This window comes from Larimichthys crocea, chromosome XXIV (genome assembly GCF_000972845.2).
Source record: "Larimichthys crocea isolate SSNF chromosome XXIV, L_crocea_2.0, whole genome shotgun sequence".
In the NCBI taxonomy this organism is placed as follows: domain Eukaryota; kingdom Metazoa; phylum Chordata; class Actinopteri; family Sciaenidae; genus Larimichthys; species Larimichthys crocea.
Window position 1 is genome coordinate 12,489,138 of NC_040034.1, and position 26,489 is coordinate 12,515,626.

General features: G+C 40.9%; 3 protein-coding genes across 4 annotated transcripts; 1 reads left to right on the top strand and 2 right to left on the bottom strand.

The window, feature by feature from the left end:
- Positions 1-1,876: 1,876 nt before the first annotated feature.
- Positions 1,877-12,138, bottom strand: prox2 (prospero homeobox 2). Its single transcript, XM_019272909.2, has 6 exons — positions 12,044-12,138; positions 11,375-11,464; positions 8,249-9,839; positions 6,320-6,427; positions 4,720-4,914; positions 1,877-2,766 (listed from the first exon to the last, which is right to left on the bottom strand). The coding sequence occupies exons 3-6, from the start codon at positions 9,779-9,781 to the stop codon at positions 2,599-2,601; spliced, it is 2,004 nt and encodes a 667-aa protein (XP_019128454.1). The 5' UTR covers positions 9,782-9,839; positions 11,375-11,464; positions 12,044-12,138; the 3' UTR covers positions 1,877-2,598.
- Positions 12,050-18,984, top strand: dlst (dihydrolipoamide S-succinyltransferase). Its single transcript, XM_010733848.3, has 15 exons — positions 12,050-12,201; positions 13,026-13,059; positions 13,148-13,187; positions 13,389-13,450; positions 13,543-13,617; positions 13,715-13,770; positions 14,214-14,322; positions 14,413-14,586; positions 14,766-14,851; positions 14,985-15,082; positions 16,634-16,764; positions 17,158-17,231; positions 17,336-17,419; positions 17,531-17,698; positions 18,280-18,984. The coding sequence occupies exons 1-15, from the start codon at positions 12,139-12,141 to the stop codon at positions 18,412-18,414; spliced, it is 1,389 nt and encodes a 462-aa protein (XP_010732150.2). The 5' UTR covers positions 12,050-12,138; the 3' UTR covers positions 18,415-18,984.
- Positions 18,985-19,905: 921 nt separating this feature from the next.
- rps6kl1 (ribosomal protein S6 kinase-like 1) lies at positions 19,906-25,987 on the bottom strand. Of its 2 annotated transcripts, none has more exons than XM_010733934.3 (12): positions 25,882-25,987; positions 25,049-25,165; positions 24,696-24,869; positions 24,325-24,449; positions 23,281-23,373; positions 23,146-23,193; positions 22,536-22,668; positions 20,940-22,367; positions 20,760-20,849; positions 20,515-20,597; positions 20,316-20,411; positions 19,906-20,212 (listed from the first exon to the last, which is right to left on the bottom strand). In XM_010733934.3, the coding sequence occupies exons 3-12, from the start codon at positions 24,829-24,831 to the stop codon at positions 20,102-20,104; spliced, it is 2,343 nt and encodes a 780-aa protein (XP_010732236.3). In that variant the 5' UTR covers positions 24,832-24,869; positions 25,049-25,165; positions 25,882-25,987; the 3' UTR covers positions 19,906-20,101. The 2 variants fall into 2 exon arrangements, with proteins under 2 accessions (XP_010732236.3, XP_019127989.2); XM_019272444.2 differs by having other exon boundaries at positions 25,875-25,984.
- Positions 25,988-26,489: the final 502 nt, after the last annotated feature.

Genomic DNA, 26,489 nt, shown 5'->3' on the forward strand with positions numbered 1-26,489 from the left:
ATTAATATTACACCACACACACACACACACACACACACACATGCACACACACACACACGGTCGCTGCACAAACAGCTTTTCTAACTCACAAATGTACAAAATGTGAGGTTGACAATTATAAAAGATTTCACAGTGTACTCCCTGAAGTCCTCGTTGAGCTGTGTTAAAGAATCCAGCAAACTGCAGTTCAGTTTCTAAACAGTGACAAGTGCACCCCTCTGTGGAGATTTTTGTACACAACAGAATCTGACATTGCATATTAAACAGCTTAAAACACAAAATAATAGTGCAAATTTGATTTTAAAAGAACGCTATTGATTGGATAAAATGTTAAAAACAATTTACACACACTGGGGAATATCATACATACACTGACGGAGATAAATGAGTTGACTCTGAGGCGAGCTGAGCTGTCTGTATTACAGCAGAGATTCACTAGATGATGCTGTTACTCTTTTCTGTTCATCCACCTCCAAGAACGAAGTGACTGGCTCTGATTTAAATTTATTTTCTCTCTTTCAGTGTGAGAAAACTACAGCTTCATTAAAATCTATATTTTGTATAAATGTGCCTTTCCAGGAGGTTAAACGTGTAGCACAAAGCATCTGCTCACGCACAGTGTTTTCATTTGAATTTGATCACGTCGTGTTGCCTTTTGCTTTTCATTTCATCTTCATTACAAAGCATGCTTTGCTTTATCTCACACTCTAATACAGAAACAGTAATTTCATCTCGCGCCGTTTAAGTTGAGGCCTTGTCAGCCAGAGGCGGTTTAAACAACTGAAGGTATTTTCTTTGTTTTCTTTCATTATATCAGAGGTGACCAAGTCTTGTTCAGAAAATGTTACACAACAAATTAATTTGAGCAGAGCACTTTGGTTCAACCAGAGGCATTTTAATTGAGTTGAGAATGTAAATCAATTTACTGAAGAAGAAGACAGATCTAATTGAAAAGAAATGTCTATTAAAAGATTAGTGAGGTTTATTGTCTCCAGTCTTTGTCATCAACCAATCCAACTAATGTTTTAATTTCCTTAATGTTATCATTTCTGATGTAATTGGTGCTTGGGTGCCTAACAGGTTTTCCAATTAAATGTTTTGGTTTTGGGCACTGACAATGTAATCTCACACTTTCATAGAAGTGGACTGTGCTGTTCTGCACGATGCATTTCTTTATTCTTTTATTTCAAAGTCACCATGTTGCTTTTTTTAAGCATAAAATGATCTGTAAACATACAATAATAGTATTTATGTGTTGAATATTTCACCACTCTTCATTCACGGTGAAATGATTGGAATTAGATTTTATCACATCAAATTAACTGCTGTGATTTCATGATTTATGTTAAAGGCATCAAAAGTAGCTCATTTGTGATTTTTGTGACATCACCAAACTTGTGCATTTGGGTGTGTGTGTGTGTGTGTGTGTGTTTGTGATCAGTGTGCTTTGAGCGTATGCCTGGAAGAAAGCGTCAACGGTTTTGTGGAATTTTGCTTTGGTGGCACAACTGCGATATGAGGTCACCTCGGGCATTAGTCATTAGGAGGGAATGCATTGTGCCTGTTTTTAAGACATGGCAGCATCCGCAGCGGCCACACAATGAATGCAGGCCTTAGAAAGTTGACTTGAATTGGCTTCGGTGAACAATGTGAACAGCATAGTTTGGGGGACATTTAACAGCTGGCTGCTGGACGTGGATTAGAGGCACCTTAGGGGCTCAGCAGCGGCACACAGTATTTTCATAGGGAGAGTTAAACATTAGAACAAAAAACAAAGCATTTACCTGGTGTGCCTAGTTTCATAACGAGGTTAATGTAATGATTATTGTAAAAAAAAAACAACATAGCACTTTTTTATATTATAATTTAGTGCATCTTTAATTTCAATAATCATCCAATACAGTGTCTGTGACTGAAATATCTGAAAATGATTGTACTTTACATGACCTTTATACATGATAATCAAAACCCATGACAGTCACTTGCATTATTGTCACATGCACATTCTGTCAAGCTAATAGTTTACAACATAATTATAGAACATTATGCAACATACAACAGCAGCGCATGTACATTTACACAACTCGCACAGCTATGAAAAGAAATGGAATCAAAATCAAAGAAATACTGACGGTAACTGCCAAAAAAAAGAAAAAAACTCTTTCAGTTCAACTTAATCAGGCTACACTATAGTTTAATAATATTGATAAGCATGATTACACTTTGTAAACATTTACACACCTACAAACTCAGTAACTCTCTAAATGTGTTGAGGCAGATTAGATAAGTAAACACTAAACAATAGAATAAACCACAAGAGCATTAATATTCATCTGCTTGTTGATAAAAGTAGAACATACAGCATTTTTGACTATCGATAAAATGGTGTGTGTGAGGGTGGAAGAGTGTGTGTGGGTTTTGTTGTGTGTGTGTCTTTGTGTGTTTTGTTGTGTTTTTTTCTTTTTTACAGATCAACAAAATGATTAATTATCCAACATCTACATTTCACCTCACTAAAATGCACTACAAGAAAGGATGAAATAATACTGTCAAGTGACTAACTTCAACTCCTTCACTGTTATAACTCTTCACTTTGGCCTATAAATAGGACGATGTCTTAAACTCCTCGGGGACGTCGCTGTCCAGTTTACAGATCACCTTGTATATGGCCTTTTTCCAAGAGGGGTCTGAATCTTTGGTTGCGGAAATGGCATTGTAAAACTCATGCAAGGTGATTTCAGCAACTTCCAGGAATCTGTCTGGAACCTGTAAAAGACAGAAAGTGGAAACTTATGAAGTCAATCTAGTTAAAACCTTATTCTAATATTGAAAAAGCACTTCATGTGTTGCTGTGTTACAATCTTCTCAGAGTGCAAAATATATTAAAAGATGTCTAGCGCAATTCTTCAAAACTTCAAACACTCAAGCTGATGAAAGTGAGCTCTTTGTTCTCTGCAAACATACAATAAGTGCAATACTGCGATCATTAACTTTCATTGAGACGCCTCTTTGATTAGCTTGCCTTGTTTCCTTGAACCTAAACTAACCACTAGAGAGCCTTTTTTTTTTTTTCCAGGGATTTGACGGGACCAGTCAACAAAGCATGTTTAGATCTGAAGATCAGAATGATTTGAGATGGTTAGATTTAGGTGTAACCTTACAGAAAATTGTTGCTGAGTAAGGATTTGGTGTGGCTAAAGTCGGGGAACGAGTCTAGGAGCGACCCTTAACTACAGCAGGATCCATAAAAAGTCAAAGTGCAAGGGATGCTGGGAGAAAATCACCCTGCAGCACTTGTTTCCCATCCACTGACCGGTTAGCACAACAGTTGTTGGCATAAGTTATTTTTCTTTCCCCTCATCTCCTGACACAAAAGCATCCCTGGGAAAGGAATGTCTTGGTTGCAAGGTAAAGAAAACCGTCTCGTCCCTTTCCCACCAAACGGCCTTCTCCCTCGGAATCCGCAGCGTCTTTCTCAGCATTCCGCATCAGTAGCAATCTCAGTCTCGCTCAGGCGTACTGGTCCTCTAATCCTGAGTTGTTTTAGTGGGATTTTGCGGCTTCCTCTTCCCACAGTTTGATAAAGCATCACTCTGGAGTTTAGATAATGGCTGTAAAGGCTGCCCAGCCACAGGTGCAGTGTGACAAACAGGTCAGCGCACGGACATACATGACCGCAGCTACATGCTGACAGGAGGACATGCTTTAGCAGGTTAGTAACTGCTGTGATGGATGTGTCACCTCCAGTGCTTTAAAGGACGAGTTCAGCATTTTGGGAAATCAACGCTTATTCACCTATTAGCTACGTCAACCAGTTAGTTAGCTTCATATATTATATAATATCTGAAAGCACTAGTTGAGCGTATAAATGAATGTGTTGTGTCTCATTTATTTTTCCATACAAAAACTGAAGTGAAAAACAATTCATGTTTGCCTGGAAACTGCTAAGCATTTTTTTAAAAAACAACAACAATATATAACATGTTAATTAGTGAGCTTTAGAGGTGCTGGAATTTGGACAAAGCCAGGCTAGCTGTTTCCCCCTGTTTCCAGTCTTTGTGCTAAGCTACGCTTTAGGCTAAGTTAAGATTTAGTGACATCTAGTGGTATAGTGAATAATTGCAACCGCCTCACCTCACCCTTCTGTTCCAGGTACAAACTACCACGGCTACAAAAAAGGTGAAAAACGTCTGTAGTTAAAAAGGCTCTTTCTAACAATTCTTATTTTCAGGTGATTATACACTAATGAAAACACAGTTTATTATATTCAGTTTCTGCTGAATCTTAAACACTGGACCTTTAATGGGCAGATTTAGGAGTGTAGTATCAATAATATCAATCTTCTCATCTAACTCTACATCAGAATAAGGGTAATTCCCAAAATGTCAAACTGCTCCTTTTGCCACATTCATTACAGCAGTTCAGTAGTTTCATATTGATTGCATATTTCATAAAATATCAAGCAATCTAATTTGCTTTAAGATATAGCATATGACTAAAATAACTCCTGTAATTATGTAGAGGTTTGAAAACTGAATTGAAAGTATGTTCTTCTAACTTGATAAAACCGTGTTAATCTGCCCCCACAGTGTATGAACAGAATGAGAGCAGCACCTCTTTTGACAAAACCTCAGAAGCAAAAACTCAGCCAGAATGATCTCGATGCTAACAATACAAACTGCAGCATAAAAGAATGAATGACTAATGAGTGACACTTACATGAAAGTCATTGGCTTTATTGTAGTGCATGTTCAGTGCCCGGAACAGCTCGGAGTCTCTGCTAACTGTAATGTCTTTGACATCACTGATGCCGTCAACAATGGCCTGGCGAGCAAACTTCTCCATCTGGATGTAGTAGAACTCCCTGAAGTTACTAAACCACTTGATCAGCTGAGAGGTGATGCAGCGGTTGAACTGGAAATGGACAGAGGGGGAAAAAAAAGGATTAAAGAGACCGCCCTGCTCATGTGAAACCTGTCCGTGAGCAAAACAATGAATCCCCAGCAGCTCCAAAGTTGCTTTTCTGACCTGTGACATAGACAAATGAAAGCAGGATAAATGAAATATGTAATATGTAATTCAAGAATTTAATTTCAGACTTCAACGAGAGCACGCTCAAATCTAAAAATATTAATCTCCTTGCTTTTCAATTAAAAATCAATTGGCTACTCTTTCCATAATTGACTGAAAACCTGCATTTGGTACCTGTAGGGCAAAATGCCACCAAATGGCCTGTTACTCTACGCAACATTAATTGCTCTGATCCTTTCCCACCAATGTCCAGGGTGAAAAAACATCTGTCAGGGCTCTGTATTTCTAAACTCAGTCTTGACATTAGTCCTGTTATTCTATCTCCTCATCCAGAAAGACAGAAAAAAATGCCTAAGGGCTGGGCAGGCATCAAAGACGCTTCTTCTCTCTGGTGTGGTGGGTGAGAAAGCGGCAGCATAAGGACAGAAGGAAGCTTCCCTCTCATTGACTCGGGCTGATAGGATGGAATCAGACACTGGGATTAGGTGCTCTTTTGTTCAGTGCCACTTCCCACCACAGGATTGTAAGCAAGGAGGAGACGTTCGCAGGGCTGCAGCAACAGCATCCTCCCCCCTGACCCCGGGGGTCAGAGCAGATCGGGAGGCAGGGGCCCACGCCGGTTTAGAGAATCAGGGCCGTGGTGGAAGGTGAGGAGATAGGAGAGGGGATGGGAGAGAAACTCGAGAGGTGTTTGAGGTAAACTAGAAGGGAGGTACGAGTGGGAGCCTGTGCTATAAGCAGGAAGGATGTTCCTATTGGAAACGACTAAAAAGAAGGGAGTGGGGATAAATGGGATGAATGAGAAGAGCTAACAACAGGACATAGATAAGGAGACAAGAGAGAAGACAAAAGGAGGAGATAGAAGAGGAGGATGACACGAGACCAAGGCCAAAATACACAGGATGTTGTGTTTAGGGCCAGCTCACCGCCGCCTGGTTGCTGCCGCACAAGTCTCTAATACCAACTCTCTGTTGACACTCAATAGCAATGCCTTGCCTACAGAGTCCTTTGTCACTCCATTTGCTGACTGGAGTGGCTTTTTTAAAGAGAGAATGCCCCTGTATCTCCCTCTGCCCCCAGGACATACTAGCAGCTCAGTGGCTTTGTTATTTAAACCCTCTGCGTTTTTGTTTCTCTCCTCCGACACGCTGCTGAATTTTTCTGTTCCAAACACACACTGACAAGTCGATACCGGGGAATTAAACACAGGACAAACAACTCTGCAGGTTGTTTGACACGTTCAATAATAAGCAATATTTTTTATTTGTAAAAAAAAAAAAAAACATACCTTGACGTCAGGGAAGAAGGTTTTCAGCACATTGGAGCTGGGGTAGCGGGTGTAGAAGAACATCAGCTTTGCCTTCTTCAGATGGCTCGGGGTGAGACCCTCCTGGATGTTCACATTTACGTTAAGGCAGAAAGGCTGACAATTAAATATAACACACAGCATACAGTCCTCGTGCAAAGTGATAGTTGACCAGAGTATTGTGTTGCCTCAATCTTCAGCTAAATTGAATTTCCCTAAAGAACAGCTCGGCATTAACCAGGGAGTCAATAATGACCCTAACATGTGCTTATTGGCAAAACAGAATTACGAATTAGATTAGGGATTTTTAATTAGAGAGCGAAGCACTTCATGCCTGGCAGTTAAGACAGTTTGTTTTGAAATATTTTGAAAAAGGAGCTGACTTGATTTAAAGACGGCATATGTTGCCATATATATTTTCCTTCGGGAAAAAAACCCTGCAAAAATGGGAAATTTTGTAAAATTTTAGAAAAAAGTCAAACGTAACACATCATATGTGAGCTATTTTGAATCTATATATAATATGTGGTATATTTAGAATAATTTAAAAGGCATAAAATGTGTTCAACATATCACGCCATATTTTTCCTTTATTGCAAATGTGAATAAATTCAATACCTTCTCAAGTTTTTCCCCTATGGCAATGAAGATGGTCAGGAGCATTTCCTCTGTAGTCCACCACCATGCCTTAGGTCATAATATTTCCTTATCAGGTCACCACACCATACATTTTATTAGGGAACTCTAGCTTTGAAATAAGGAATTTGGGATGAAAGATTTATGTGGTATTGTTCAAAGAGAAGCAGAGCTCTTTGCACTGTAAAGATAAAGCGAATCCTGAGAGGCCCCACATAATATTCCTCTCTAATGCCTTGACTAATTTTTTATATTTAACAGTGGTGAAATGATTTATTTCAGTTAATTAAAGAACGCTGAAGAATGTAGATATTATTCTAGTAATATTGATTGTGGACGTTGGCATCCACATAATTATTATTTTATTTTTAGTTATTTTAGTTTTCAAACCAGGGATTTTTTTTTCTGAATAGAAATTCTTTTTTGAATAGAACCTTAAAGAATCATTTTCTTAGTGATTTTCTTGCACTCTATTTCAATCATGTACATTCTAACAAAGGTATCCAACAACAAATGCTCAAGACAAGAGCTCAAGTGTTATGGTTGGGAGGCACTTTTGATTTCCACCAGCACTCAGATGTGACCTTTTAGATGCACCCCTATCACTCTGATGATGGAGAAATATATCCTGCACCTTTTCAAGTCTAAAAAAACGACGCTTCCTGAAACAGACACCGATGCTTTCTCTCCCTTTGAAAAATTGGCTTTTGTTCCTGGCAATTCTTATCAAAGCCTTGTATTCCTTTTTATTTGTCTTTTTCTAAACTTAAAGTCATTACTCTGCTCAGATTAAAGAAGATGCTATAATTTTCTATGGGGTTAGCAAGATCAAAGAAAAAATTCTCCTTGAAGTTTGTTACTGGAACTGCCCATGCTGCAATGAAGCTCAACCAGCCATTGTTCAGATGGAAGAGCTGAAATGAAGTTTATATAGAATAAAAAGGCAAATGCAGTATATATAAGATATTATCAAACATAATGAGGGCAGTACAAAATAGTATAACATGACATCAAGGTTTTCACTGCTATTTTTCTTTTTAAATTTGCGCAGGTAGATTTCTTTAGTCTAAATTTTAAATAAAATGTAGTCATTTTGTAAAAGCGGTGTGCACTTTCAACCCACAAATGTCAGAAACAAATATCTGATCATTGTCTACATTTGTTTTATCATTATTAAATATAGTTCTTAAGCCTGAATCAAGAAGAAGAAAACAAAGAAAAAGAAAAAAGGAAAGCAAAGCTGCTTTAGCTCCAAATACTAAAGTGAAAGGATATGTTGAGCGACATGTAGGGGTTTCGTTCAGCCATGCTCTGCAGTTCACCACACTCGATCTTGACGTGAGGGAGACACAGATTGTCAACTGTCACTGCCCCCAGGGCAGAGGGACGAGGATGGTGGCCGAGGTGGCTGGATGTCACCTTGGACCTCATGGTGATGGCTTCCCAGGGGAGGTCCACTGAGTCTGGGGAGGTCCTGTCCATTGATGGGGGCATACAAGGGAGACCCCCAAAGTTGGAATGGGGCCCGTACTTAAGAAGATGCTCTAGGATCTGGCTGTCATGCAGAGGGGTGCTGTAATTGAACTGAAATGGTGTCTGGTGCACAGGATAGGGCCTCTTCACTGTTGGGGTGACTGAGCTCAGAGGGGTCACTGCTGGTTTGCGGACCACCAGCGACAGTGCTTCTGTCTGGTCCTGTGGGCTTTGAGCCTCGGAGCTTTCATAATACTCCAAAGAGCGCGGTCTCACTGCAGCCTCCTCAGCCTGGGGCTGTTCCTGGGTGGAGCCGGCCTGCTGGCTCTTCCTGTCTGCACTAACACAGATCTGAATCTCTGGAGATGAGCACATGCGCTGCTGATGGGGCAGATCGAGCCCTGTGGAGGACACATTCTTGAACACCCTGTCCACACAGTCATTCACAGCCCTGGAGAGTTCCTGCTTCAGGGTTTCCTGTAGGTTCTGGCTTTCTCTTTGGTTTCCCAGATAACCAACTACTTTAATTCTGTCCTTAAACTCTGCAGTCCCTCTGCTGTTCTTCCTCTCAAAATCATCCTCAGTGCTTTTGTACTGTGACACCATGCTTTCTCCATGCTCAACAGTGACTTCTGTCTCATCTCTGTCGTGTTCAGCGTCTTCCTGTTTGTAAACTTGAAGGAACTTTTCCTGGAGCTGGCGCAGTAGCCTTTGCATACTGTGGAGCTGCTCTTTCAGCTTGTGGCACTCCTCATCCTTATCACAGCTGCTGCTGCGCCCAGATCTTCTATTTGCCGGCCCTCCAACACTGTGTTCTTGATGCTGAGGCAACCTCTGTTTACGTTTGTTCTCCCTGTATGCTTCCCTGGCCTCTCTGGTGTCTCTGGCGTCTGTGTCAGACCTCTCACTTTCTCCATGCTGCCTACTGTTGGGAGATCCAGTCATAACCCTGATAATGTTCTCCACTCTGGCTCTTTTGGCCTGCAGGTGGTCAGTCATGGGATGCTCCCCTTCCGGGCTGGTTCCCGTAGAAACATGAGCGACAGGAGAGGCAGCTTCCACCGTGCTGTCCTTTGAGGAGACGCTGCTCTGGTCCTCCTGACCGGAATCAGCAGCAGTGGAGCTGGAAAGGTAGAACTGGCTCTCATCTAGTGCCCTCTTGTTGTGGATTGTCTTGCGGAGGAGTTGAGAGATGATGGATCCGTTGGAGTATGAGGCCAGAGGCTCGTCATACATGTTTCTGCGGAAGCAAGGCAACATGACATCAGACTTATCATCCTCTAGGCAGCCTTCACTGGAGCTGTGCATGTTCTGGTCAGGATGACTGAGGTTCATCCTCACTGAGAGGCTTCGGCTACACACGTTGCAGACTAGTTATGGGAATTGCAAGAATCTGAAATGACAGAAAAATGGAAAACACACATTTAAAATAAGATCAAATTCATAGCCTTTTATTGTTTATAAATCCTATATGTGTTAATTTTTAGATTATATTTTGTCTTTTACAAATTACACTTAATGTTTTTTTTGTGAAATTGGCTGTTTGATGAATAGTGGCATTTAAAATAAACAGGTATGACAATAGCATGTAATGTCTGATAAGGTAATGATAAAGTATATTCATTTGTAATAGAAAATTATTACATTAATATAATAGATACAACATTCATTTTGTTCATAAACCTCAAATTTACACTTTCAATTTGTTTAAATTATTACATTAGCAAGCAAATGTTGAATGACTATGAAAAGAAAATGAAAGAACTCTGCATTATCTGAAGCTCCTCAGTTCTGTAAAAACAAAAAATCATTGATCTTAAACATAAAGGCAGTGCGGTCTTTTGTATCATCTCATCTTAGGTCTGCAATAACGGTTAAGACAAACGATAAAAAGAAAAATTGTTATATACCCATGAAAGGTAAATTTAAGCTTATGACCATGCATAAAAAACAGCTCTGTGTATACATTATTTACAAGAGAAAATATCATGAAGTCCTCTTTATTTTTCATGGTTTTCATCTTAAAGAACAATCAAGAGACAATCTTCAGTGCTATAAATAAAAAGCTGAATAGCCTTGTTCCGTTTCATTCCCTCACTGAGCATTGTGAAATTAATGAAAAACACTCATATATGAATGGAACCGATGGACGTTGAAAGGACAGATTCTATCTACAATGAATTGACTGTCAATTCATTATTTTTCCTACCTTAAATATAAAAAAAACAGTCAATCAGAAAGGCTAAACTGCTTCAGGAGAATATGTAAATACAAAGAGTTATTTCACAAAGCAAAGTTTGAGAACATCTAATTCTCTAATCATTTGTGATCTCTGTACAGCTTTTGTTCAGTTTTCCTGCAATATAACAGGCTGTAGACCCACTGTTCATAGATAAATTGTGAATTAGATGAGAAGCACTGCCAGGAAAAGAACACACAATTTACAGTTGAATATGTTTTAAACTATTCAAAATGTACTTGCTATATGAAACTATATCAAGTGAAAGTACAGACTGGTTTGAATGTCTACAAATGATTTAAAAAATATTTTAAATTCATTTATAGGCTATATAAAGCTGTATCAAAGGTGCAGACTGGTTTGAATGTCTACCTTTACATGCAATACAAGATATATATTAATCCCAATAAGTAAATCAAACATGTTTGACTTATAAAAACTGAAACATGAACACAACACACACTTACTAAAAACTCACCAAACATATGATCATAGTTGGCAGCCGTATAAAACCATGCGTGACAGTTTCAAAGAACACCCACCAGTGCAAATCTCTCTCATGAAAAACCACTAAAGTGAAGAGATGAGGATTTTGAAGCGAGCTGAGCTGCGGGCATGCACTTTGTCACACTCCTACAGTGCTGCAGTTTAACCGCGGCTCGCAGACACACACAATGATGGGACCTTACCTGTTGCTGCTGGGACGTGGAGGCGAGCAGATGGCCTGTGTAGACTGTGAGTTGAACGGCAGCAGTGCAGGAGAGTCGATGTATCAAAAGCTGGGGCGTGGCCATGTGAAAGCAATGAGGTGGTCGCACATCATCCACATAATGTCAAGAGGAGGAAAGTTATTGTGAGGAGTTTGTAGTGAGGTGGAAAGATGGGATTTTAAACTGATGGGACTGAAGCCTGAATTACAAAAAGTAATAGTGGGTGATGGTGTTTAGAAATATGCATTAATAATTATCTCCCAATAATATTATTATAACCAGAATGATGTAAATACATACATGACGTATCCCTACATAAATCAATATAGATCATGCTATTGTTTAATCAGTCACTTTATTTGTCTTATTGGTGCCCAGAAGTGAAACAGAGACAGGATTTTTTTAAAGAAAGAAAAAAAAAAGAAAAGCACACATAAACACAAAGATGATAAGGGTGAAAAACAGAGTACACAAGGTGAAAAAGCAAAAAATATGAATAAAAATGTTACTGTGCACTGCATGTTTGAAGAGAATAGCTTACTGAGATTGGCTTTTGATTATATTATATTATATTTTATTATATTAGTTAGAGCAGGTCAGAGGGGTCCACATTGAGGACTCCCCCCTCCCCCCCTCCGCGCGGCTCACTTGGTTTATCCCACGCTACTTCCTCGGTTCCTGCGCGTGCCTCCGGTCGGTGTGACCGTAGTTTCCGCTGGGCAGGCTGCCGTCACACAGCCACCATGTTATCCCATTCCCGGTGTCTCACCAGGAATTTTGGCCGTTCCCTCTCTACCATCCGCCAGGTAGGCAACACAAAAACAAATGAGACTCTGTGGCTCGACCGGACTCCTCGCGCTGCCTCGGGGCTGTCGGTGAAGCTCGAGCACGGCTAGCGTCATTAGCGTTAGCTGTGTAGGCCACGGGACAGGCCGTGACGAGCCAAGGACAGTGTGACACCTCACCCTGCTGCAGCCTGCATTAAAGCTGAATGTTTCCCGTGTTTTGATTTGGTCGCACGCTTTCACACGAGTGTTTAAAAAAAGGTGTTTGACCTCAGTCACAGTTAAACTTACAGCGAGAACACGCTGGATACACTGAGCTGATTGGTGTGTGTGTGTGTGTGTGTCACACTGAGGTCACACTGTGGATAAGTTAATGCCAGTAATAAGTTAATGTGCTTTGCTTTATTTACAGTGTAACTCTTTGTAGCTGCCTTTAGAAGTTCATATTAAACCATCAAATGTCAGTGAAGTCCTGGCTCACTGATTGAATAGAAATCACTGAGCTTCAGTGCAAATGATGAAATACAAATAACTTTTTTTTTAAATGTGTTTGCTGGATCAGTTCTCGTTTAAAACCACACAAGCCTCCTGTTTGACAGATACCAGTATTGATCATGTCAAAGGTCATAGTCTAGCTTGCAGGAGTGACCTTTGACCGGCAGCACTGACTCCTCTCAGTGTTGTTGACTGCAGCTGTCATGGATTATCACCCTTGGACATACTTGTTGAACTAGTCAGTGCTGATTTTATGAGTGCATGCATTTTAAGCTTTGTTGTTGTGCACGGTGCATGAAAAAAAGCTGCATACGTTTTACAAAGAGTGACTCTACCTTTTTTTTCCACAGGGGAATAATGTGCTCGCTCGTCGGGCCACTGCAGGTATGTGTGCTTACTGTGTCTCTGCTTTAGGAGAGTGCTGCTGCAAGACGTTAATAACGCATTTGTCGTGTCCGGTTTTTCCCCACAGCTCTATCGGTTAGCCATTCTCTCCCTTTCAACAACAGCGTGTAAGTATAGTAACTCGTAAAAAAAACACTTGATCTAGATCTGATGAGTGAGTTATTTCGGACGTAGTCTTCAGCCCATCGGTCGTCTGTGTCATAACTTTGCCACAGATGAAGCTATTTTCCAATTTCTGTCAGTTAATTCAAATGGATGTATGATTTTTTTTTTGTTAAATTTTAGGTTATTTTTTCTGTTTTCTTCAGAAAATCTGATCCCCGGTCCAGTGTCTTCCAAATCCAGTACTTCAGGACATCTGTAGCCTACAGTACGTTTGAGCCTGCACGCCTTTTCTGAATATGAAGCACAACCACCCATGTGGAGTGAAGAAATGCATTTCCTTTCACTTGTCTTTTCCAGGAGATGAAGTTGTCACAGTTAAGACCCCTGCGTTCGCAGAATCTGTCACAGAGGGGGATGTGAGGTGGGAAAAAGGTAACGACTTTTCTTTTTTAAATTAACATACATTACTTGTTTCTGATACAATCACAGCCAAACTTTGATTTGAGCTAAAAGAGTTTTCTCCTTACAGCTGTTGGAGACACTGTCACAGAGGATGAGGTGGTGTGCGAAATTGAGACTGATAAGGTAAAACTAAAGTTCTTCAAATGTTTGTTTGCTGGTAATTGTACAAAAGTGAAAGCCTTCAGAGTGAAACATTTGCTGGTAATTGTACAAAAGTGAAAGCCTTCAGAGTGAAACATGAAGTAAAGAATTTAGGGCATGATGTTTTTGTTGTTGTTGTTGTTGTTGTTTTTCCAAAAATGGCGTTCTACTTGACCCTTAAAATATCTTTATTTTTTGGACCAAAAAGGCCTAATCGTTACTGAAATGTGTCTTTTTCTATAAATATTCCTGACATATTTCAGAAATGGTTTATAAAGCTGTAGCAAAAATACAGAATTTGTGACGACAGTTAAATTTACACAATATATACGCTTTTAGAAAATATCCTAGAACTTTTCTGTTTTAAAATATTATGAACTATTTTTTTTTTTCATTTAAAAAAAAATTCTGCTCCTTGCTTTCAGACATCAGTGCAGGTTCCCTCTCCTGCTTCTGGAGTGATCGAGGAGCTTTTGGTCCCTGATGGAGGGAAGGTCGAGGGAGGAACTCCACTCTTTAAGCTTCGAAAAGGAGGTCTTAAATATTGTATTTTTTTCTATTGGAAAAAATGTACAAAAAAATTGAAGTCAGTTTTATCCTAACTGTTCACCTCTGTGTCTTCAGCTGGTGCTCCCAAAGCGGCCGAAGCTCCAAAGGCCGAGGCCCCGGCCGCTGCAGCCCCCCCACCACCTTCTGCTGCACCACCTCCCCCTCCTCCCACCTCAGCCGTGGGCCCCATTCCCACCACTATGCCCCCTGTGCCACCTGTGCCAGCACATGCTATGGACGCCAAACCAGGTTAGCTGTAATGAGACAGACGGTCTGTCATGTGAGAACCGTTTTGCTTGACATCTGTGCTCTTGACCTCTAGCTTAAATGATTAATCATTGTTCGGCTTTCTGCGGACATTGGCTTTCGCCGTTTCCACTAAACTGATGTCTAGAGATACTAACTGCTTCTTTATGTCCCTTTCGTAGTTTCAGCCATCAAACCCACTGCGGCTCCAGTTGCACCAGCAGCCCAAGCTGAGGGTGGCGCAAAAGGAGCCAGGACAGAAAGCAGGGTAAAGTGCTTAATAATATTCTGGTGTATCCGATAACTGTTAGATTTGTTGAATTGTGTAGTAGCATGGAGTCAGAGTTGTAAATTGTTTACCGAATCTGATAATTCTTGTTTTTTTATTTTTTTTATTTTAGGTTAAGATGAACCGCATGAGACTGAGAATTGCCCAGAGACTGAAAGAAGCCCAAAACACCTGCGCTATGTTGACTACGTTTAATGAGGTCGACATGAGGTAGGAAATTCTAAATTAGTTGACCTACATTATTAAGCCCCCAATGCTATTTTTTGATATTAAATGTGAAATGTGCTCTGCTACTTTAACACACAGAAACAGAAGCCATCGAGGGGAAAAGACTTTGCAGAGTGTACGACTCGAAATCTGTACAGATATTTCTAAGCATGTTTGTGCATTCGTATGCAGTACGCGTACAGTATACATACTGTATATATGTGGTGTTAAAAAGCAAAACAACACTTTCACAAATGGTTATAGATTGGAATCTGCCCAATAGGAAAAGCTTTTTGAAACCTGATATCCTCTTAAACGCTGGAATGTAAATATTTGGTCGTAATGCCATCTAAAACGAAGATAAGAATTGTTAAAACAGGTTTTATTAATTTACAAGGAAATGTTATTGTCTGCACTTGCCCCCTGTGCTGAAGAGGACACTTTGAGGATTTCTTTTCCCCGCAAATGTGTGGTGTCAGCTTTCGGCTATTCAGGGTTTTCTATGTATCCTAATTAGATTGACATTGACGGTCTGGAGGAAGACTTCCCAGGCTAGGGCTCATCTGGAGCCGAAGGAGCTAGTCAGAGCAGGAGGCTGGAGCATCTGTAGGGGCCCACAGAGACCTGCGCTCTGAGTGGAAGAGCTGCCTCAACCGATATGGGCTTTTATGACAGCCCAATAAGATTTACAGGCTCTAGAAAGTGAAGATTTTTATCGCTTCTTCTCTCCTTTCTCGGAGAGTCTGTGTCTTGGGAGGGGCTAATTATGTTAGTGGAGAAACCCTAGAGCTTCAACAGGGTTAGAGACAGGAAAACAAACAATTAAAAAGAGAGATACAAGAGAAAAATGAGCAATGGTGAAACGATTAGCAGGCCAATTTCAATAGCTTTAATTCACCACGATCTGTAACAGCATTCTTTTATAGCCATAAAATTGCATATATTTTTTTTCCCCTTTTAAAAGGATTTCTGACTTTTTATAACATGGTCATGATATTTGAAAAAAACATTTTTCAATTCAGTTTCTATTATCTCCGTTGCTGCTTCTACTGTATCTTAGAGTTTAGTATCCCTTAAGGCTTCGATTTAAATGCATGTTAACCTGTATCAAACAAAAGACATGGATTTTAACTAAAATATCGTTTTTTTTTTAAATTATTTAATGAATTGCGGCTCTCTTTATTGTACATACAGAGACAAAGCAGTAGCCAACTTTCAAACCCGTCATGCACGCTGAAAAAGATTTTTAATCTGTAACGTAAAAACAGTTGTCTGTCTAAAACTGCAGCCATCATCAGTTCTAAGAAACACAGACAGGAATGACATGTTGAGAATAAAATTTGTGTTTTTTGTGTTTTAAAAGCAGTCTTTAATAAATGACTACAATAAGCACCTCTGTACTTTACATGTTTTTGTACCATCGTGTAATACAAATACCCAAGTTTTGCTTTTATTTTAGCCCTACGGATTTTCTCATTCGAATCCACTCTCCTGTGGGTTTTAACGCTGCATGTCGTCTTAATACCAAACTGATGAGTTTCTGTTTCCCCGCAGCAACATCACAGAGATGAGGAAGTCTTACAAAGATGCCTTCTTGAAGAAGCACAACATCAAGTTGGGCTTCATGTCTGCATTTGTGAAGGCTGCTGCCTACGCTCTGTCCGACCAACCTGCGGTTAATGCCGGTACGGTTTTTACATTAAAATACAGAGGGACTTCACTTTGTGGCGCCGGTTTGACTCTGAAATGAAGTCACAGCAAGTGTGTGTGTAGTGAAGAAAATGATTTAGGTTTCAGTATACTCATTGCCTAACCTCAAAACCAACACTAACTTATTTACTGACTTTAGACCACCCTGACCTATTTAGATAGACCACAATGAAGCAGGCATGGTCTGTATTGCTGGCTTTTAAAAATTCTAAATAGTCTGTGGGTTTCACCTTCCGCGACTTTACTTACACGGAACAGGGTAGCACATAAAAAGGAAATGAATCTTGGTAGCAAATGTCACAATGATTTACAGTTTTTATTTATCTTATTTTCCATGTACAGTGTTAATGCTTTCTTTGTGTTTTCAGTAATCGATGACACGACCAAAGAGATTGTGTACAGGGACTACGTCGACATCAGTGTGGCTGTGGCCACGCCAAAGGTAAGACAAGTGCATTATATTGTAATGCTAAGTGCAAGTGCTTCATAGTCCACTTGTCTCTAATGTGAAGGGCAGAAAATTCAGTAATACGACTTCTCTCTCAGGGTCTGGTGGTTCCTGTAATCCGAAGCGTAGAGGGAATGAATTTTGCTGATATTGAGAAGGCCATCAATTTGTTGGGAGAGAAGGTAATATTTTATATTATGACACATTTTAAGTCATAGTTGTTCGTTCTTTGTTTGTTTACTCTTGTGAACGTAAACATGATGCGTTTTATAGTGATTGACATGCGTTTGCAGGCCCGCAAGAATGAGCTGGCTGTCGAGGACATGGACGGAGGAACCTTCACCATCAGCAACGGTGGCGTGTTCGGCTCCATGTTCGGCACACCTATAATCAATCCACCACAGTCTGCTATCTTAGGCATGCATGGCATCTTTGACAGGCCTGTTGCAGTCGGTGGCAAGGTGTGTTACACAAGTGTTCAACGTGTAAATACATGACTGTGTACAAGAATAAGACACGTTTAGCAATACAGTGGTCACAAATGGAAAATTAATATCTTTAGTATTTTTTAAAATGAAAACTAATTAAATTAATACATTTTTCAACAAAAATGATTAGATTAAAACATACTTGGCAGAAGCAGATTAAAATAATAATTGACTAGTTTGACTTTGACAGTTATAGCCCTTAAGCATTCACTGTTGTGAGTATTTCTAATCTTACATGCATTGACTCACCCAGTGACAGTCAGTTTTCTATAATTTTTTTGACACTTGTTCTTTTTTTCACAATTCTGTGTCCAAGTTTGTTTTTCCCTAAGGGAAATATATTGGCTATTCTAGGTCAGCTCATCAGTGGTTACTCATATCTGACTTAGAATTTCCAAGCTGACCGGTGTGATGCTAAATATTCTTACACCAATGGAAATATTGCACAATAATATTAGATACAGAGGTTTTAATAATAGACTCATTAAACCAAGCTTGTCTAAGCTTGCATTAGAATTTAGTCTCAGTGATTTTTATTGATTTTTATTTTTTAGGTGGAGATCCGTCCCATGATGTATGTTGCCCTGACGTACGACCATCGTCTGATTGATGGAAGAGAGGCCGTCACTTTCCTGCGCAAGATCAAGTCAGTGGTAGAGGACCCCAGGGTGCTGCTTCTTGACATGTGAACCCTTGTGAACTCCAGGCCCAACCAAACAAACCACCCTACACAAACAGTGGCTGTACTCACCTGATGAACATTACCGTAACTGCAGTTGATGTATTGTTATGTTGGTTAACTAGAAAACACAGAACAGTTGGGTTGTGCAATGGACTTTTGTCTGGCTGGCAGTGATTAAAATGGTTTGGTGCTGCTGTGGAGAAATGTTGGGGGTCTGGGGTTTCTGTGGTGCTGGTCTCTAGATCAAAAAAAAAAAAGGATATTCTATAACTCATGTGCGCCATGTCATTTTCTACACACAACTGAAACATTTTCAACTTATTGTGAGATGAATGGCAAACATAGCTAAACTGCATATTATCATTTCATAGTTTTGGTTGAAAGAAGAACAATGAGCACATGTTGGGCCAAAAACCAAGAAACACTATGTTTTAAAAAATGTCCAAAATTAAGAAATCCTCTGAGTTTATGCCATCTAGTTCACAAAAATGAGGAAGTTCTCTTCTCTTATGCTCTGTTCGAATGACTATTTAAGGAAAAAAGAGTTTTAAACAATAAAAGATGCATACTCGACTGTCGTCTTTGGCCTTTTTTTTGTTTTGTCATTAAATATGTTGGAAAGTAGTTGCTGAAAACATGTGAAAAGACTTTGAACGATATATTACTGAAATGTGGAGTTAGAGGTTAAAAGTTTTCAGTCCAGGGTTTTTTAGGCGGTCTTAAAGGGTGGCTCGATGACACACTGAGGCCACCCTGAGCATAACCCTGCACCCTGAGCAGAGAGCTAAAGATTATTAATCTTGAGTGTTTCAAAATTAGTCATGTCATTTTCTGAACTCATCTGACACGTTTCAGTCGCTTCAAAATTGCTGCTTGACTGCTCCCACGAGTGAGCGTGCCTTCACCACAGTCACCAGACACGCCGCCACAGTCCTGAAGCTGAGCTGCTCTGGGCTGGGCTGCTTTTGACACCTAGTTTTTTTAAACATACTCAAATTTATCTGGGTGGTTAATAACACTTTCTTTGATCTGACAAACTCAGAACACAAATGTATTCTTACTTTACACAGACGTTCAGGTTTTTCTTATTTCTTATCTTGTCTTTATATAAGTGGGTTGTGGAATATTGGCTGATAACTAATGAGATAAAAAGGTCCTGCTATCTTAAATAGAAGTCCCACCCTCATGTTTCATATTAAGGAAATCTCTGTCAGGCTAAACAGCAGAGACCAATATGTGATATCTTTGACGCTGAGAAGAAAAGTCTCAATCACCCTAACAAAAACTGAAAATAATCTCTCTGAATCTCTCTCAGTCCTCTTTGGGACCATGTAGCCCATTGATCAGTTATGTGATTAAAATGCTAGGGATAGAGAAGAGGTAATATTTTATTGCCTAACATCTTTGTCTTTCTACAATATTTGATAACAGAGTCCAAACATTTGTAATTATCACTCTCAGAAGTTCAAATATTATTATTCATAATAATATCAATTTGTTTCACGGTTCAGTTTTGTTCATGTTTTATTTTTTATTACGTCATTTTTTCTTTGGGAAGCACAAAATGCAAAGGAATCCAGGATCTGGTGCTGCATCCATTTTGGCCACATGAGGATGCTTGGATTCAGGTGTTTGTTCTTCTTCCACTTCCATTGCAGGACCATCAGGATCAGAGGTACCAGCAGCTACACCTGCTAGCAGCTCAGAGCTTTCCAGGAGATGCTGCTGAAGAAGGGATGACACTTGATGTCGCTCACACCTCCACCTCCAGAGCCCAAGCGATAGCCAGCGTCAAACTGAAGCAACTGTGGGGTAGCACAGTGGAAAGTGGAAACACTGTAAGATTAAATTACGCTGTGTTGCATTTTAGTGTCAGTGAGGATAAGACTTGTGAGCCTTAAATCTGACCTCAGTGAGCAGAGACGCAGCTGCAGTACTCAGGTGGTCGGGGATGAGCAGCTGGGTGTGGGAGTGGATTCCTGCTGGATGAAGCTGCCACAGTGGCTGGAGGCACAGTGAACACAGTGTGTGAGAAACTCAATGACAACGTTAACACGGATGGTGTTAAAATGACGGTGTTGCAGACTGAACATGCTTGAATGGTTACCATTCCAGTTAGGAGTTCAAACAACAAAGCCCCAAGACTCCACCAATCACATGCCTCTGTAACCCTGGACACGCCACCAATTTCTGCCAAAACACAATGAGTTGAGTTTAGTTGTATTAATTTCTTTATATTCCAAAATAAAGTTTTTTCCAGAATACGGTGGACTAACTGAATCTTGCCACTAGGTGGCAGGTTACACCAAGGAACAACCTCTGGTTTCAGTTTACAGTCATGCTTATTTTTACCTGGAGCACAGTACATCTGTTCCATGGCTTTAAAGCAAATCTCTGACTGAACCTCACTCCACTGGCCGAAAAATGTCAAACACACCTTTCCTGTGAAAATATTAAAACCTTTTGATCAAAAACAAAAGCTTTTCAAGGTTCCACGTTCAATCTTTTACAGGAGGTGCTAGATGAACTCACCGTTGCTAGTGAGCAGAACATTTCTGGGGTTGAGGTCTCGACACAGGATGCCTTGCTGATGAAGACTCTCCAGGGCCAGCAGGATCTGAGCCCCCCAGACGCGCACCTCAGCCTCAGGAAGCCCCCAGCAGGTCTGCATGGCCTTATCTGCTGGGGAGGATTTGACAGGGAACCGAGGCAGATGGCACCAGCCATCCACCTCTATTATCTGGTCTTCCCCCTGACCCTCCGATCCATCTGATTTAAGGAAAGCACCCGAGTCCTCTCTTGTCCTGTTGGGTGGAGCTTCAGGAGGGCCAGAGGAGAACCAGCTCACAAAAGATCGCTCTTTTGCTGGTGCCACCGTTTCTCTAGGACTCAATTCGCAGGCCACCTCTACACCCTCTCTAGCCACACTAGAAAGAGTTTCCTCTTTGTACTTTCCCCCTGAGTTGTCCAGGGGGGCACCTGAAAAGAGGGAAGCAGGGGAAGGCCAGGAGCTTTCTGAGGTTTTCCTTGTGTCTGTGTGGTCAGAAAATACTGCTCTGTCTGAGCTCCTGATGACTACCATTCCATTTCTTTCCTCTGTGGTGGGACTGCCGCTGTCCTGCTTTGTGTCTGTAACCATATCTACAGAGTTACCGCTCAAAACAGATACTTGTTGAGAGCCATTGGTATCCCATGATGCCCTGCCACGGATCTGGGTTTGGCAATGCAGAGGAAGATGCAAAATGGCAGGGGACGAACTCAAACCATTATTTTCACTGTTTGGTGATCCTGCTTTTATAAATGAGGTCTGAATTGTATGAGGTGGCGTTTGTCCTAGTGTGCGATGTGAATGACTGTCAGTCACTGCATAGGGGTTTATTTTCTCACCGTTTTGCGCTGGATCGGCAGCTTTCCAAGCCACTTCAAACTCGGAGCTGCACTCTGTCAATCCCATTACAGCTTTCTTTGTATGGAGTTCTGACATGACATCGAGAGCTTGACTGACACGGGCGCAAGAGAGAGGAAGAGCAGGCTGTTCCTGAGTTTCACTGGAGTGCAAACACAAACTAGGAGCTGGTGGATGTATGCAGGTGTTGACCTGTGTCCTTGTGGAGCCAGAATGCAGAGTTAGCCGATCCAGCTTGTTATAAAATGACGCTGCAGAGCGCGTGTTCTGCAGACAACCCGTCTCCTCAATGTAGGAGTGAGTCCCGCAGCTCTCCAGTCGCTGCTGAGTCTCGTCCCATGAATTGGGAAAGTCTGTATCTGTGTTTTCATCGTTTAATTTCTCTGGAATCACTCCCGTGCTCCCTCTGCTGTTGTGCTGGTAGTCTGTGCTGATTGTGGGTGAGGTGTAGCTGGTCTTCAGCTTGACGCTGTGCTGGCCAGAAGTGAAGCATTCTGGGTGTTCATTGGCCTTTTCTGTCCTCAGCTTGTGCAGCTTGGAGAAGAGCCTCCCACCTTGGACAACAGGGGAAGAAACACAAGATCAGACATTGGGGCAAAGATAGAAGTAATGTCGTTTTTATTGTTGTTAATGCTACAGTGTGACACTGCACACAAAATATGGTCAATCCATCCAACGTTGTCCCAGCAGCAGTGAGAACAGAGCAGTTGATGACAGCTCACCTTTGACATGCTCAAGATGCAGGTACACAGCATCCTCGCTGACGTAATATCTTAGCAGCTTAACCATGTATGGCACCCCCTGAGGAATGATGGTTGGCCGGTCCCTGCTCTCCCAGCTCGACTTGACCAGACTCTGCAAGAACATGTAGACATAATAAATGGTCTTTTTTAGAAAGGGAAAAAAATAATGTATTAATATGCAAAAAATAAATAAATAAATAAATAATGAGACATGGTTGAAAGAAAAAGAGACTAACTACTCTTGGATTGCCCCTTTAAAGAATAGTGTCTGTCTGTTACCACGTCCCTCTGTTCCTCTGAAATTTGAGGTGCACTTGCACTGACTAAAAGGGTGAGAGCTTTCAGGCAGATCAATGCTGGATGATGCTCAGGGAGACAGGATGGAGAGAGCTCCCATCGACTGGCCTGCCGCACAATATAAGGGCTGGCTTGTTGCCAGATGGCAACCGCCAAAACATCTCTCCTATCAGGGAACCTATCTTTAATTTACATGTATTATTATATAGAGCAATCTTTTTTTTTTACTCTGGAATGTGCATCTGATTTTTTTCAGTGTACTATACCTGTGAAAGAAAACCTGAATACTCACCTTCACAACAAATGTCTCCTTATTGACCATACTTTGGACAATCAGGACCTTTGGAATGAAAAACAAGGCGCGTCAACACACAAAACCAATGCTGATACTGACACACAGGTAAAAGTCCCAAAATGTTTATCTTACCTTATCCGTCACTCCCACCACTTTACACATCTCCAGGTCCTCCACAGGTGAACTCAAGTGTCTGATTGGACGAAATCTCAGACTGCTGTAACCCTGGTGATGAAAGCCACAGAAGATATTAGCGACAGCACAATGAAAGCATATTACAAGCAAGAAGTGCGTTTTTCTACAATATCTGAGATGAATCAAGCTCAAGGTAAGATGGGGTGGAGGGTTTATGATCTTATCAACTTATCAAATATTAGACTTGTGTGAAGAACACTAAATATGTACACTGGAATTATATTTACTGTATATTTAGAGCAAATTAGTGACATTTTGAAGTCCTCAACAAATCAAATCAGATTTATTTAGAGATTGGCTCCATTTTGTGAAATGTGAAGTTAGCGACCATAATCAAATGCATCCCTGAGGCCAGAGCAGCAAACACTGAATCAAATTTGAAACTGCTGGCTAAACATAAATATAGTAAGATTTTTATTCACGCCAGTGGAAATGACACCCAATAACGCCAATCAGAGGTCACTAAAATTAATGTGGAATCAGTGTGTACATATGCCAAAACTATGTTGGACTCTGTAGCATTCTCTGGAAAAACTCAGACAAAACCAAAGTTTTTGTAATTGGACCCCAACACTTCAAAAACTCTCTTTCTAAAGATACAGTTACTCTTGATGGGATTACCCTGGCCTCCAGCTCCACCGTAAAGAATCAATCATCTTTGATCAGGATGGGGCCTTTAACATCCACATAAAACAAATTTCAAGGACTGCCTTTTTTTCACCTACGTAACATTGAAAAATCAGGCGGATACAGAAAAACTAATCCACACATTTGTTACTTCTAGGTTGCATTATAGTAACTCCTTGTTATCAGGCTGCTCCAACAAGTGCCTCAGGACTTTGCAGTTGATTCAGGCACCATCTTATCTTAAAGAGCTCATATTTTTTTTATTATTATTATTATTATTATTATTATTATATTGCCCCAGTAGAACACTGCACTCCCAAAATACAGGGTTCCTTGTGGTTCATAAAATCTTACCCCTAAGTGAGAGCTTCCCTTCCCAAGGTTGTCCTGTAGATGTGTTATGAAGATTTCTTCAGCTCTCTTAAGATACTGGGTTGTCTTCCTCTTCACTGCCTCCCTACGATCCTTGTTTGGGTCCACTGTAAAACAGTTAAGCTCTATCAGACACAAATAAAAAAAGAAAAATATAGCAGACAAGACCCTGTCCTGACTGAACCTTGGATAAGGATTAGGAACATGCAGCCAAGCACTGACACTGTAGGGAAACTGTGACTTCCTGTTTTTATCTTGGTTCACATGTTCCTGTCACATGCCTTGTGCAAACATGCCTCATGATATTCTCCATTCATTCATTATCACAGACCTTTAAATACGCATCCACTTACATTGAACCCCATTCAGCAGCAAGTCCACCCCATTCTTATAGTAACTGAAAGCTGCCTCATAGTCCTCATTGACCTCGCTGTCCAGTGCCATGCGGATTTGCTTGGCCGCCTCTACCAGGTAATCTCTCTTTGCCATCGCTGCCTTGTTTCGGACCAGTCAAGGACCAGATGGACCTGAGACAGCATAAAAACATAGACTTAGACATAGAAATGACTTTTCAGATGGACTAAATTCAGCCATGGCAGATAGTTGAGGTTAAACAAGCTGCTTTATTAAAATAGAAACAGAAACTGAATCTTAAGCTGTTGTAAGTCAATCATACTGCTGCTGTTCCGCTCTGAAAGAGACTCACCTTTGCTCCTTGATCTCATCAATAGCGGGACACATCTCTATCTGTTGTCACCGGGCTTGGTGTGTATCTGCCCCCAGTGACTCCAAGGCTCAAGTCTTTGCAGCAGAGCATGTTCATCTGAGCCAGTGGAAGAACAAAGGGTTAACTTCCAGACCAGCACAGGAAGTGAGTACAACTATTTCTAATGAATGGAAAAAAGCAGCATTGCAAATGTCCAAAGATGACTCAGAGCACTGAGGCACACTGTCTTCGATAAGTTACGCAGTCATTTATCCCTAGAGGATGGTGGATGATCTAAAGATTACCCTGGAAAAGGTTCTGACGGCAAAATCTTACTGTATTATCCCGAATTTATGCTGCAAATAACATGTGTCTATGTATTACACTACACTACACACACTGGTCTAAGACATCAACCAGTGCACTTACACAAATCACATGAAATGGATTATTTCCAAGGGGCAAATTCATTATTCTGTGTTTTTTCTAAATCACCATTAGTATGCAATTAATCATTGTTGCATTATATGAATACATCAGCAGTCAGATAGTGAGTAAAAAACGTCCCATTGATGTTAAAATATAACATTTCTTTCCCCTAAAAAGACAGAAAAAGACAAACAGCACACACATACACACCCTATCCTGGTTACAGTCATGGAGGCGACATCATCTAAGGAGTGTTATGAAACACAAAAAGCCATCTTCATTCTCCTCCATCATCATTCATCATCTCCTCAACATGCACTTCCATAGCTAATGATTTAGCAATCCACCACGATAAATAAGTGAACAAACGGTACATACATCATGCTCAAATACACACCCTGTACCTGATGTAAGGCGAGCATGCCTTGGACCCTCCACCCCAGCAGCATCAGCATCAGCATCAGCAGCAGCAGCCCGTGTCTTCAGCACCCTGGACACACTCATCCCAGGAGAAATGGGAGGAGGGGAGAGCTCAGGCGAGGCTGCTGATTGGCTGAGCATGATGTCACTTTAGGGTACCATTTCACGCAAGGCGCTCACTTCCCCCCTCTCATCCTGACAGATGCTGGCCGATTTAAAGAGACAGTACTGTTTTTGTGTGGACTGACTGAAGGCCATTTTCAACCCTGACTTCCAAATATGGATTGTCTTTTTTGCTGCTTGCGTCGACTATTGATAAATGATGTGGAAAAATGCTCAGTTTAGAAAACTGTTATGAATTACAGTAATTTAATGTATCCCATTCAGTATGAATGGAAGGATCACCATAGTCTACTGGCTCTCGGTACCAGATGGAGACAGGCTCCAACCACAACACAAAGGAGAGTCGTTACCCCCCTAAGGGAGGGCCGGCTTACAGAGGGTGAAAGTTTCAGCATGGGGTAGGGTGATAGGAGAGGAGGGAGGCTCAAGATGTATCAGATGCTGCAACCTTATCCAAAAAACAGAAGGG

Excerpts from the sequence above, each read along its gene's own strand:
- prox2 (XM_019272909.2), bottom strand. The coding sequence starts at position 9,781 with ATGAACCTCAGTCATCCTGACCAGAACATGCACAGCTCCAGTGAAGGC. Across the intron at positions 4,915-6,319 it reads CCTTCTTCCCTGACGTCAAG|TTCAACCGCTGCATCACCTC; the intron begins GTATGTTTTTTT and ends GTCCATTTCCAG. Across the intron at positions 2,767-4,719 it reads ATAAAGCCAATGACTTTCAT|GTTCCAGACAGATTCCTGGA; the intron begins GTAAGTGTCACT and ends TGTCTTTTACAG.
- dlst (XM_010733848.3), top strand. The coding sequence starts at position 12,139 with ATGTTATCCCATTCCCGGTGTCTCACCAGGAATTTTGGCCGTTCCCTC. Across the intron at positions 13,188-13,388 it reads CTCCCTTTCAACAACAGCGT|AAAATCTGATCCCCGGTCCA; the intron begins GTAAGTATAGTA and ends TGTTTTCTTCAG. Across the intron at positions 17,232-17,335 it reads TGGCTGTGGCCACGCCAAAG|GGTCTGGTGGTTCCTGTAAT; the intron begins GTAAGACAAGTG and ends CTTCTCTCTCAG.
- rps6kl1 (XM_010733934.3), bottom strand. The coding sequence starts at position 24,831 with ATGGCAAAGAGAGATTACCTGGTAGAGGCGGCCAAGCAAATCCGCATG. Across the intron at positions 23,194-23,280 it reads TGGTGGGAGTGACGGATAAG|GTCCTGATTGTCCAAAGTAT; the intron begins GTAAGATAAACA and ends TTCATTCCAAAG. Across the intron at positions 20,850-20,939 it reads TGTTCTGCTCACTAGCAACG|GAAAGGTGTGTTTGACATTT; the intron begins GTGAGTTCATCT and ends ATATTTTCACAG.